Genomic DNA, 13,903 nt, shown 5'->3' with positions numbered 1-13,903 from the left:
CTTGGGACCTCAACGTGGTTTTGGGGTGGCTCATGAAACCGCTGTTTGAGCCTCTCCAATCCTGTGATCTCCGCTATCTCACCTGGTAGGTGATTTTTCTTCTGGCGATCACATCCGCTCGCAGAGTTAGTGAGTTACAGGCATTAGTCACCTACCTGCCTTACACTAAACTTCTGCAGGACAGGGTAGTACTCCGCACTCACCCTAAGTTTTTGCCTAAGGTAGTATCAGAGTTCAAACCCAGGAGAACAGGCTACCTAGACCGTACAGCCACCCACAGAAAGTCCACTCAATTGTTTGTCTCCTTTGATACCATCAAATTGGGTAAACCTGTGGGAAAGCAAACCCTCTCCTCCTGGTTAGCGGACTGTATTTCCTTTTGCTATCAGCAGGCAGGCATTCTGCTCCAAGACATTGTCAAAGCACACTCTATCAAGGACATGGCGACTTCAGTAGCGCACCTCCACTCTGTGCCACTTATTGACATTTGTAAAGCTGCTACCTGGAGCTCTCTCCATACTTTTGCAGCCCATTATTGCTTAGACAAGGCTGGCAGACAAGATTCCATCTTCGACCAGTCTGTCCTATTTATTTATTTATTTATTTATAGCTTTTCTATACCGACTTTCCAATAACAGAATTACTGATCAATTCGGTTTACATTTTAAACTTTAACAGTGACAAGTAATTGTCTTACAATGAACAGGAAGAAATAACTTGGAAATAAATATATGGGGATTATAACATAGATACAATATATAAAGCCTAATGTAGGCATTGGCATAAAACATAGGCGTGGAGTTGGGTATCGAATTTAGGACTGTCGGTAGGGTTGGGTATTGATTTTTTTTTTATGCAACTTATTTGCCAATTATTGTACCAACAACCTTCCACCGACCCTTCAGGGTTCAGGATGCCCTTTTAACCAAATTTTCATCCCAGTTGTTGTGCCTGTTGCACGTCTTTAGGTACATTTGGTGCATTGCTCATGCATCCTCAGCTCGGTACTCACCCATATGTGAGGACTACCATCCTACTTGTCCTGTGAGAAAGCAGAGTTGCTTACCTGTAACAGGTGTTTTCACAGGACAACAGGATGTTAGTCCTCACGAAACCCGCCCGTCACCCCGCGGTGTTGGGTTTGTTACGTTTTCTTATTTTTCACAATACTTTTACTATAAGACGAGACTGAAGGGGGACCCCTGCTGGATGCAGGGTTGGTGCGATCCTGGGCATGCCCAGTAGGTGCCAGTCAAGGTTCTAGAAACTTTGACAAAAGTTTTCTGTGATTGGGCTCCATCCTGATGATGTCACCCATATGTGAGGATTAACATTCTGCTGTCCTGTGAGAACACCTGTTACAGGTTGGCAACTCTGCTTTCTGCACCCTGAGGTGCCAGGTTCCTGTGGAGGGCCATTCCTTGGGTATAGTCGGGTGAATGGGGGTTCCCTGTACGTACCCGGATCAGTCCAGACTGTTGCTTATGCCTCCTTTCCAGCAGATGGAGACAGAGAAAAACTTGAAGGGCAACCTCTCTTAACAGGTGGCTGGATACCCCTGGCAGATTTTAGGCCGCGACCCTGGGATCGCTGACAGCCAGAGGATTGATTCCCTCAGTGGGACCTGAAGTCCCCCACCCCCCTCCTGCCCATGGGGATTCAGGGAAGTATCCCCCTTTGGGGTTCTTTTCCTTTGATTTTCTAGCTGCTGTGGTTCCTTTAAAAAAAAAAAAAAAAAAAAGTCTTAAGAGGCTCAGCAGTGGCAGCTCAGACTGAGTATCTGGGCTGCCTGTCAGGTAGCCTTCTCGGTGGGATCATGGGGGGTTGGCCCCAGAAGATTTGGTCTGTGCTGGGGGAAGGATCGGCCTCTGGCACATTAGGAGGGTGCCTCCCAACGGGAGAAAGTGCCTCTTACTTTGTTTACATTGCAGCGGCGACTGCACGCAGCAGTGCGCCCTCTGTCCAGCGACGGCCGCATGGACCACTTCATCTTCGACCCCAGGGCGCTTTTTTCTTTGGTATCATCACTCACTAAACCCGCTTTGACATCCATACCAGATGATAAAGCAGCAAGCAAAGCAGAAGAACTGGCTACCTACTTTAAAAATAAGATCCCAAAACTCCTAACTCAGTCCAAGAATAATATCAACACTTCACCAGTTACACCTCGAGCTGCTGTCCCATCACAAAAGGTTAGCCTTAGGGAATTCGAACCGACCTCATCCTTAGAGATCGAAAATATCTTAAAAAAGCTCAAACCTTCTTCACACCCTCAGGACTCCATACCCACCAATCTACTCATCGCCTGCGCTAAAACCATCTCCAAACCCATTGCACAAATCATCAACTGCTCCTTCTCCCAAGGGCTAGTACCTGATCCACTAAAAATGGCAATCGTAAAACCACTACTAAAAAAATCTAGTCTTTCTCCAGAAAACCCATCCAATTTTCGCCCAATTGCAAATCTACCTTTCATCGCAAAAATCATGGAACGTGTTGTAAACAAACAACTAACTGAATACCTAAACGATAACAACATTTTGTCTCCAGCTCAGTTCGGTTTCCGCCAATCACGAAGCACGGAAACTCTACTTATCTCACTAACGGACTCCATATTACTAAACCTGGAAAACCGACACCCTTGTCTTCTCATCCTACTTGATCTCTCGGCGGCATTTGACACGGTCAATCATAACACATTAATAGATCGTCTGTCAGACATAGGCATCAGAGATGAGGCCCTCAAATGGTGCAAATCATTCTTACAGAACAGACAGTACAAGGTCAAGGTCAACAAGGAAGTTTCGCAACCAGTCACCTGCACCTTAGGAGTCCCACAAGGCTCGTCACTTTCTCCAACCTTATTCAATATATACCTTCTACCACTTTGCCAGCTCCTCATTAATCTAAATCTCATACACTACCTATACGCAGACGATGTGCAGATAATGATTCCTATCACTGAATCTCTCCAAAAAACCCTGGACTTCTGGAACTCTTGCCAACTAGCCATCAACAACTTGCTCACGAGCCTCAATCTGATTCTAAATCAAAGCAAAACAGAATACCTACTCATCTCCCAAGACGGAACCCACACACATCCCAGTACCATCTTGTCTTCTCAATTAACAATGTCCACACAAGTCAGAAATCTAGGGGTTATCCTTGATAATCAAATGAATTACAGATCTCTCTCAAATAATATCGTAAAGGATGGATTCTTCAAATTACAAGTTTTGAAAAGGTTGAGACCTCTCCTCCATTTCCAAGATTTCCGTTTAGTGCTACAAGCTATCATTCTCACGAAAATAGATTATTGCAACTCGCTTCTACTAGGCCTCCCCGCTAACGCCATAAAACCCCTACAGATGCTGCAAAACGCAGCAGCAAGGATCTTAACCTACAGATGCTGCAAAACGCAGCAGCAAGGATCTTAACCAAGTCCAATAAAAGAGACCACATATCACCTATTTTGAAAACCCTACACTGGCTACCCGTGAAATTCAGAATACTATTCAAAGTGCTCTCAATAACCCACAAGGCTCTACACAACTTGGCACCACTCGAGCTCAAAATCCCTCTCCGATTCCACACCTCCTCCAGACCAGTAAGACAAGCCTATAAAAACAACCTACATACACTACCGATGAAGTCAGCATTAAGCAAAAGAGCCTTCTCTACAGCGGGCCCCAAAATCTGGAACTCTCTCCCACCAGAACTCAGAGCAGTGCAATGCTCATCTACATTTAAAAAAAGACTCAAGACTTGGTTGTTCAACCAAGCTTTCCCATAACAGCTTCCTGTGGAACATCTCGGCCAATGATTACCCACCTGAGAGCTATTTAGATCATCTATAGAACTCACTTAATCTATGGCAGTCGAAGACATAACCTAGTCTTATAATTAGCAACTGTTTATTTAACCTACATTAGGCACTGTATCTTTTACTTATACCTATATTAGGCAATGTATCTTTACTGGTTAACCCCATATTTACTTATCCAAGTTATATCGACCTGTTCTTTGTAAGACATTTACTTGTCAATGTTATTGTTCTGTTAAAATGTAAACCGAATTGATCAGTAATTCTGTTATTGGAAAGTCGGTATATAAAAATGCTAAATAAAATAAATAAATAAAAATGGTGAGACACCCCACCCCCGCGAATTCAGCGAACAGAGTTTTTTCTTCAGGCCCGATGACAGACAGGCCGCTGGTGGCCGTGGCTGTCCGGAATCCTTCTGAAAGTTTTCCCTCTGTGGTAGACGCTCATCCAGGTTCGGTGGTTCTCATAGCGCCAGAGTGGCTGCAACGCCCGTGGTTCGCAGATCTGGTACATCTAGCCGTGGAAGAGCCTCTGCATCTAGCTCACTTATAGGGGCTACTGCGTCAAGGTCCCATATTTTCGGATCGGGCGTATCGCTTCTGTCTCGCGGCCTGGCATTTGAGAGGTGGCGGTTGCGTCTGAAGAGGTATTTGGAACCGGTTAGTTCTACTCTCCTTCAGGCTAGACATCCGGCTACTTTCCTTGCCTATTGCAGAGTATGGAAGATTTTTTAATCCTGGTGTGGGCAACAGGATTTGGATCCACTGCTGGTTTCTGTCCTGCACATTTTGTCCTTTTTGCAGCAGGGCTTGTCCAAAGGGTTGGCTTATAGCTCGCTTAGAGTCCAGGTTTCGGCTCTGGGTTTCCTCCGAGGGAAGGTGCAGGGCAAGTCTTTGGCTTCCCATCCTGACGTGCGTTTTTTGAGGGATATTAAACATCTTTGTCCCCCTCTACGGAACATGTGTCCGGAGTGTAATCTCAAATTGGTGTTGCGAGTTCTCTGCGAGAGGATCCTTTTGAACCTTTAGCTCAAGCATCTTTAAAGGTTCTTACCTGAAGACTGTCTTTTTGGTGGCCATTTGCTCGGCTAGATGGATCTCGGAATTGCAAGCCCTTTCTTAAATCGATCCTTTCTTGCGGATCTCGACCAACATGTATGGTGCCTTCATTCCTCCCTAAGGTGGTTTATGCTTTCATGTGAATCAGACGGTGGAGTTACCGGGATATCTGGACTGGTCATCTATTTGTTCTTTCGGGAAACCTAAGAAGGGAGAGAAAGCATCTAAGGCTTCTTTAGCTCGCTGAATGAAAGAAACTTTCTTCGGCCTACATTTCCAAGGGCCGCACAGTGGCTGTGAGGCTTAAAGCTCATTCTGCTTGCACTCAGGCAGCATCGTGGGCCGAGTGTGTAGGGCCGCGGTTTGGTCCTCGCTTTACACTTCCACCAAGCATTACCTCTTAGATGTGCTTGCCCCTGAGGCAACTCCTTTTGGTGAGAGTGTGCTGAGAGCAGGTCTTTCAGGTTCCCGCCCGGTATAGGGGGGCTTTGGTACATCCCACTTGTCTGGACTGATCTGGGTATGTTCAGGAAAGGAAAATTGGTTCTTACCTGCTAATTTACGTTCCTGTAATACTAGGATCAGTCCAGAGGCCCACCCTCGGTATCTTTGCCAAAAGACTGTTTGTTCTGCTGCTGGGCCTTAAGAACATAAGAAACTGCCATGCTGGGTCAGACCAAGGGTCCATCAAGCCCAGCATCCTGTTTCCAACAGAGGCCAAACCAGGCCACAAGAACCTGGCAATTATCCAAACATTAAGAAGATCCCATGCTACTGATGCAATTAATAGCAGTGGCTAAGTAAACTTGGTTAATAGTCGTTAATGGACTTCTCCTCCAAGAACTTATCCAAAACATTTTTGAACCCAGCTACACTAACTGCACTAACCACATCCTCTGGCAACAAATTCCAGAGCTTTATTGTGCATTGAGTGAAAAAGAATTTTCTCCGATTAGTCTTAAATGTGCTACTTGCTAACTTCATGGAATGCCCCCTAGTCCTTCTATTATTCGAAAGTGTAAATAACCAAGTCACAACTACTCGTTCAAGACCTTCATGATCTTAAAGACCTCTATCATATCCCCCCTTAGCCGTCTCTTCTCCAAGCTGAACAGCCCTAACCTCTTCAGCCTTTCCTCATAGGGGAGCTGTTCCATCCCCTTTATCATTTTGGTTGCCCTTCTCTGTACCTTCTCCATCTCAACTATATCTTTTTTGAGATGTGGCGACCAGAATTGTACACAGTATTCAAGGTGCGGTCTCACCATGGAACGATAGAGAGGCATTATGACATTTTCCGTTTTATTAACCATTCCCTTCCTGATAATTCCTAACATTCTGCTTTTTTGACTGCTGCAGCACACTGAGCCGATGATTTTAAAGTATTATCCACTATGATGCCTAGATCTTTTTAGGCTCATAAGAAGAGTTTTTTTCAAAGATCTGTTGGGATTGTTAACTGTTACTGGAGTTTCAATGTTTAATTTGGTTGGTAGCTATCCAGTTTAGGGGTATCCATCCCAGGGGTGTTGGTTCGCTCTGTTATATTATCTTAGCTTAGATACAGGTCAATACTGAGGGGACTGCAGGTGGCACTCTTGGATATGTAGCAGTGCCCAAAGATTTGTCCTCTGCCTCCATCTGCAGGTAGGGATGAATAAACCCACTTGTCTGGACTGATCTGTTGTATTACAGGAATGAAAATTAGCAGGTAAGAACCAATTTTCCTATAAATATGATAGTCTATAAGGTCCATCTTGTCTGTGCCCATCCTTGTGCCTTATGTTCTGTTTTCATAATGCATTGAGCTTATGTCATACTGATTTTTAATACATAAATAGAACAGGTTCAAGCTAAAAGTCACATAACCATTTTTCAGAAGTGCAAAGGTTAACTTTTACATAGTGACACGAGAATTTCCCATTAACCAGTGATTGTGTTCATAAAATGAGAATCCATATTTCGCTTTAATTCCTCAAGTCATATGCTGTAATTGTTTTATAAGACTATCCTTCCCAATCTTATTAAAACTTCAAAGTACTCTTTCCATAATAGTCTCTCAGCAATATGATCATGTTCTCCTTCTTACTATTTCTGCAGAAATACCCAATTGTGTGGCAGGGTCTTCTAGCACTAAAGAATGATACTGCTGCAGTTCAGCTTCATTTTGTCTCTGGTAACAATGTTCTTGCACATCGGTCTTTGCCGGCACCAGAGGGAGGTCCTCCATTGAGAATTGCCCAACGCATGAGGCTAGAAGCTTCGCAGCTGGAGGGTGTAGCACGCAGGATGATGGTAAGAAACTGTTTACAGCACCAGAGTATAACTTGGAGGGTGAGGTATGGTGAAGCTATCATTGTGCTGATGGATGATTTCAGCATTTCCTTTTTTAAGAGTCTGACCCGTGGAGCCACTAAGTGAAAAGAAGTTCAGTTCATTGGGGAAATTTTTAAATTGTCTGCATTGCAACAAAGATTGAACATACTTTTTACCTGCAGGCTTTGCACCAATTTGCCTCTGCTATTACTGGCAATCAGTAGCATGGGATGATCTTGGTGTTTGGGTACTTGCCATGTTCTTGTGGCCTGGTTTGTCCTCTGTTGGAAACAGGATACTGGGCTTGATGGACCCTTGGTCTTACCCAGCAAGGCAATTTCTTATGTTCTTATGCAAAGTGATGCATATTTTTGGTTTTAAACTTGCTGCAGGTACAAAATATGCACAGTCACTTGCTCCTGCTTTTTCTGCAAGTAGTTTTTGCTGGAAAAATATGCATTTACTGACTTGTGGAAGGGAAAAGCTTTAGCCAGACCTCTCAAGCCAACCATAATGGGGTACACCCTTTCCTGGTCCAACTCCACCAGAGGAAGTTTGATGCCTAGCTGTTTAAGCACATGTGGAATCAAGGGCCACAACTCTTCCCTGCGAAACCACCGGGACCACCTTAGGGTTGCCCCTTCAGTGACCAGCTTCACCTCCAGATCTGGATTTGAAAAGTCCTGACAAGACTCTGCCCGGAGACCATATGGCGGAACATTGCCCTCGGAGTCCTGGAGTCCTCGGACTCCTCCATGGGGCCACCTCACTGCTTAGCCAAGCCAAGCACCTTCTGGATGTTGGACAATGTCTTTTGCAGGACTTGTCACCTTGTAGCTGACCCTGGGAATGAGGATACTTCTCCACACTGCCTTTCTAACCAGATAGGATCTGTGGAGAAATAATACAAAATCCAAGGAAAAAGTCTGAGAATCTGCCTGCTCCTAAATTAAGACCTCCTCATCTCCCAAAGCTTCCAGCCTCTCCTCGTGACTCTGCACAGCAGGTTATAAGGGAGCTTCCCGTGCTACTGCAACTGCACTCAAGATGGCCGCCCTTCCCGTACTCACAGGAAAAGAATCTGTGGCAGCTCCCAACAATCTTGCAGGCCTTTTAAGCACCGAAGTGGAGAGTCTGCACTCTTGCATGCGGAAACGTAGCCTACACCGACCGAGCTGCCTTCTCCCCAGAGATGGAGTGCAAGCACAAATTCACATGGATGAGATGAGTATGTGTATCGCCACATGAGCAGCAGGCCTTGCCGTGATCCTTGGTTGGCGCCATGTGTGTCCCACGTGCACTGTCTCATCGCTTGCAGCAGCAGTCTCATCAATGCTGGGACCCCCAGCTACTGCCAGCTCTCACCTATGTCTGGTGTGATCACCGATCACTCACAGAGCCAGCCAAAGTGGAGAAACCCTCTCCATGTAAAACGATCAGGCCTTTTTTTTTTTTTTTTTGCAATAGATAAAAACAAAAGTACTTTCCTGAATGCTGCAGAGCGACAACTGGTTCCAGAAAGCTCTCAGGCGATCGAGGGATCTACCAGCTAATCGAAACCTCTTCAGTGTCCAGGGACAAACCAGCACCATGGGTCACCAACCTCCTGCTCCTCCCCTCAACCAGGGAGGATGGCCCTCACCAGAGGAGCGGAAGCTCCTGAAGGAAAGCCATCTTCCTCTTCCTTTTTTTTTTTTTTTCTTTTTTTAACTACAGACTGCAGGTTTTAAACCTCTTCCATCTGCTGGAGACAGAGAAATTATTGAGGGATTCCAAGTGGCGCTCTAGGTTAAGTGTCAGTAAAGCTTATCTTCTCTCTCCATCTGGCAGGGAGAGAAAACCCAGGAGTTTGGGCTGATCTGAGATATGAACAGAAATGTCTCTTCAGCTGTTAAAATGATCAATAACAAAAACTTAGTTCAGATAGAAACTTAAATGGAACAAGATGTTCTGTATCAGGGATGGCCACAAATAAGCCTGGTTTTCTGAATGTCTTCAGTGAATATGCATGAGAGAGATTTCCATACAATGGAGGCAGACATGCAAATCTATTTTATGCATATTCGTTGTAGATAATCCTGAACACCCAACTTGTTTGTGGCTCTTCTTCTTGCCCAGTCCTGTACTATATCCACCTCTTCAATATTCTATTCTGGAACTGATCATGAACTTGCAAATAGAATTTTCAAAGTAGTGAGATCATCACACATAGTTCCTATGGCCTGTGCAAACAGAACTTTACTCAACTGTTTCCAGCTATAATCATTGGTCTCTTATGTCCACTTTTAAAATATTTTTTATGCTGCATTAAAATTGACAAAATCTTAAATAATGCTTATTTAGTACTTACGAATGTTGTATCAGCATCCTTCTAAATTGACCAACATAGCTCCATGTTTCTAAGCTCTGTTCCGGAGTGGAGGAGTAGCCCAGTGCTGTGGTTCTCAACCTTTTTATGTCAGGACACACCTGACAGTTGGTTCTCACATGCGTCCACACTGACAGATGAGAGTCATGGGGCTAAATGTAAACATACACTCTACATCTACAGAAACACCACCTGACCCACAATAATAGGTACAAAGCAGAGCCTAGGACATTCCCTGTACAACTTGCTGTAGAAAAAAGATATTCTGGTGTCATTTCAGTAACAGCAAGACAAACTCCTACTACCGGGCTCAATAGCCCTACTTACGAAAAGACAGCAGTTCACTACCAATGCATATACTATTGAGAAAACACAACAAATAAGACTGATACAAATGCCTACATGCTAGTAAAATACCTCACCTTGGTCACACACTCAAAACCAACCTTCACCAAATACAGAAAGACCATATATTACAAAGATGGAGACAGAAACTGGATTGGAAACCTAAAAAGGCCACTCTGCATGCAGTGCAAATCTGGAAAAATGGAAACAGAAATATAGCACCTAACTCACTCCCAGGATCTGCAATAATTCACACACACTAATCCATAAAAGTTGCACCTGTATTATGGAACACATTCAAAATTATGAAATGGCAACACTAGAAATATTAAACCAGGCCCTAAACACCAATACACCTCCTATTAGGAAAACAGATGCTCTAGTTCCTACACAGAAACAAGCTTTCAGAATAACCTAATAATCCTAAATAACCTAATAACCTAATAATCCTGAAAGATTTTCAGAATAACCTAATAATCCTAAAAGATCTCCACTGGTTGCCTGTTCACTTTAGAATCCTCTACAAATCTCTTTCCATAATATACAAAACTATCCATCAACACACCCCTCTAGACTTACAAGTCCCTTTCCAAATTTACAACTCCTCCAGACCAACAAGAAACGCACTCAGTGGATCTCTTCAAGTGCCCCCAGCCAAAACCACCAGACACATTACCTTGAGAGATCGGGCCTTCTCAACAGCTGGCCCCCTTCTGTGGAACTCCATCCCTCCGGACCTTAGACAGGAGCCCAGCCTCCCAACCTTCAGGAAGAGACTTAAGACCTGGCTGTTTAAAAAAGCATTCCCGGACACCGATTAATTCTATTCAGCCATATCTACCACTTACTCATGTAAATATGTTTCTGCTAATGTAAATACCTTCATCTAATGTTATACGCTCCATTTCTTCTCTTCTCCCAGTTCTATTACCTTGTTATTTGTAACTGCTTCCTTCCACACCAATAGGTTACTCAACTGTTCATTGTACACCCCTGTTATATGTAAACCGGCATGATGTGTTTGTAACATGAATGCCGGTATATAAAAATTTTAAATAAATAAATAAATAACCTGACCAAATACAGAATAAAGAAACCATAAAGCTAATGTTTTTGTTTTTCCATTGTTGCACTGCATACAGAGTTTGGCTTCTTGCTATTTCCAGTTCAGTTTTTCTCTGCACATTTGTATTTATACATTCCTCAAGAAATATAAAATAATTGTAAAACTAGATTAATAGAGAATGAATATTTCAAAACAACTGAGTAATATCCAATAATTAAAAACTCATAAAGATTATTAAAATTTCTCCAAACACCAATAAAATATTTCAAACAGCAGACATCACAAAATACCCAATAATTAAAATGACAGTCAATCAAAAAGAAAGAACTTAAAAAGCCACCTTAATTTACCCTCTTCAGCAATTCTCCTACTACTTTTCTTTTCAGACCAATATCACACCCCAGAAGCAGTAGTGGCTGCTGAAGCTCTGTCCTCCCGGTCTGCTTCCTTAGGGCCCATGACCAGTCTCTTTGTCTCTTACACACATACATACACAGATACACACACACATACCAGTCACACCCCCGACCGGTTTCTGTCTCTCACATACCAGTCATCTCTCTGACCAGTGTCTCACTCTCACACATCAGTCTCCTCCCTGACCAGTCTCTCTCTCATGCACACCAGTCACGTCCCTGACCAGTCTGTCTCACACCAGTCACCTCCCTGACCAGTCTCTCTCACACTCACACGAGTCACCTCCCTGACCAGAGTCTCTCTCAATCACATACATGCACGCTCTCACTTACATGCATTCTTATTCACACACATGCTATATCTTTCACACACACATGATCTCTCTTACACGCAAGTTCACGGTCAAACACATTCTTTCACACACACACATGCTGGCTCGCTCTCAATTTCACTCCCCCCCCCCCCCCCTCCCCCGGAGTACAAATGGGAGCTGCAGCAGCCACCTCCTCCAGCCCCTGAGGTCTAAAAAAGAATACCATCAGCCACTGAGAATAAAACTGCTCTCTCCAGTCGCGGTTCATCAGCTGATGTTCTGTTTTTCTCCTGGCCCTCTCTGCTCCTCAGGCTGATGTTGCTGCTACTTTTGAATGTAGCATGGCCCTTTCCTCTTCCCATGCCCCAACTACACATCACTTCCTCTTCCGGGTCATGTGGGTGTGAAAAAGGAAGGGCCATGATACAGTTGCCAGCTGCTACTGACACTGGTGCCTTTCCCGTCCAGGCTTGAGCATGCTGATAGCCTAGGCAGTAACAGCAGCAATAGGAGGATGTCTTTCTCTCTCTTTGAGGTGAAAAGAGAGCGAGAAAAGAGCATCCAGGCCAGTGGAAGTGCGTGACACACCCTGCCGGTTGAGAATTGCTGGCCCAGCAGGTAAAGTAGTGGGCTGCAAACTACAGAAACCAGGTTTCAAATCCTGCTGCTGCTTATTGTGACCTTGGGCAAGTCGCACTCCATTGACTCAGGTACAAACTTAGGGGCTGATGTACTAAAGGTGCACTGAAGCTGCTGCGAGTTTGTGTACGCGCGCTTGTAAGCGAGTTTTCCCGCGCAAAGCTCTATACTGGGATGAAATAAGGGTTATGTGCACGGGGAAAATAGCGCGTACGAATGTGCTCACAGACCCACGGATTTTCCTGCGTGAATGCATGCTGACGGTATGCAAAGGAGGTGATTAGCTAATCATAGGCAGTGCAGGGAGCTGCGCTAGTGCGGGTTTTTTAATATGGGTTTTTTACCGCCATGGTCAGGGCACGAGTTAAGTGTCGGCGCCGACTCGGGGGGGGGGGGCTGTGTCGGCATCCGAGCATCCTGAAAACCACCTAGCTGAGCGCCTGTCTTGGCGTCCAAGTGGCCACCAAGCTAGGTGCTTTTCTGGGCGTCGGAACGGCCAGCTTAAGGTGCTTCCTTAGGTACTTTTTGGGCACCCAATCATGTAGATATGTGAGCAACTAAGTGCCTAGCTGAGCGCCCAAACGGCAAGGTATGTTAGGTGCCTTTCTGGGCGCCCAATCGTGCAGATTTTTCTACCAGAAACAGAAGAGCACGAGCGGCCTGATAAGTGCCTGACTGAGCGCCTATCTCTGCTTCAGAGTGGCCAGTGTAGCAAATCGCTTTTCACGGCGTCCGAGATAGGCACTTCCCTGGGCGGACAAATACAAGTCAGAAGAGTGGCAAGATTGTTGTGAATTAGCATCCATGAAAATATTTGCCATGTTTTCTGCAGTACAGTTATTTGAAATATTAAAAATACTTTCCAGGGTCATACTTTCTCTTAATTTGGAGACCCATTTGCTCGGTCACTCATGGATTATCGGCGCGGGTTTTGAGTGCCAGTCATTCGCATAATTTATTTTTTTTTACATCCCACGGAAGTGGCAGTTTCAGCCATGTGCAGTGATCAAAACCCGTGTACATAACAAGTACCTGTTTTTGCTGCGGGTCTTATTACATTGGCCCCTTAGAGCCTCATTTATTAAGCATTTTTTCCACAGACACAAAATGGAAGAAAAGCCTTAGTAAATCAGGTCCTAGATTGTTAGCCCACTGGGGATAGTACCTTAATGTAATCCGCTTGGAAGTGCTTGAAAAGCAGAATATAAATAAATAAATGCTACTTGAGTCTGGCATCATCTATAATGAAAGTGGACAATTAAAAAAAAAAAAAAAAGGTGGGCATTACCTGCCCTGAGGAAAATAGAGATGTCATTCTCAACACAGGAGAGCAGTTTTGGATTTAAACTTTATATGATGATACCCATTGGTCTCACTGAAGAGAGCTTTGCATAGCTTATATTAACATTGTCTAGATTACTGCTACCACTATCGGCATCAGTCCTTAAATTTTAATTTGATTTGTTGTCATAAAAGCTATCATTTATAACATGGTGGTTCTCTTTTGGACTGAAGCAGAACTGAGCTTCAGACATAGAACTGTACCAGGCAACTT

At 44.3% G+C, this 13,903-nt stretch overlaps 1 protein-coding gene across 6 annotated transcripts in view; it reads left to right on the top strand.

Moving 5' to 3' along the window:
- Positions 1-13,903, top strand: part of SPEN (spen family transcriptional repressor) — a 294,674-nt gene that overhangs the window by 260,714 nt on the left and 20,057 nt on the right. For all 6 annotated transcript variants that reach the window (XM_029578478.1, XM_029578477.1, XM_029578482.1 and 3 more), the window contains one exon: positions 6,985-7,179. In XM_029578478.1, the coding sequence (XP_029434338.1) occupies positions 6,985-7,179 (195 nt within the window). The remainder of the gene's footprint in view (positions 1-6,984; positions 7,180-13,903) is intronic.

Source organism: Rhinatrema bivittatum, chromosome 15, assembly GCF_901001135.1.
Source record: "Rhinatrema bivittatum chromosome 15, aRhiBiv1.1, whole genome shotgun sequence".
Lineage (NCBI taxonomy): Eukaryota > Metazoa > Chordata > Amphibia > Gymnophiona > Rhinatrematidae > Rhinatrema > Rhinatrema bivittatum.
The sequence above is the reverse complement of the archived record's forward strand: the minus strand, read 5'-3'. Positions and strand labels throughout refer to the sequence as shown.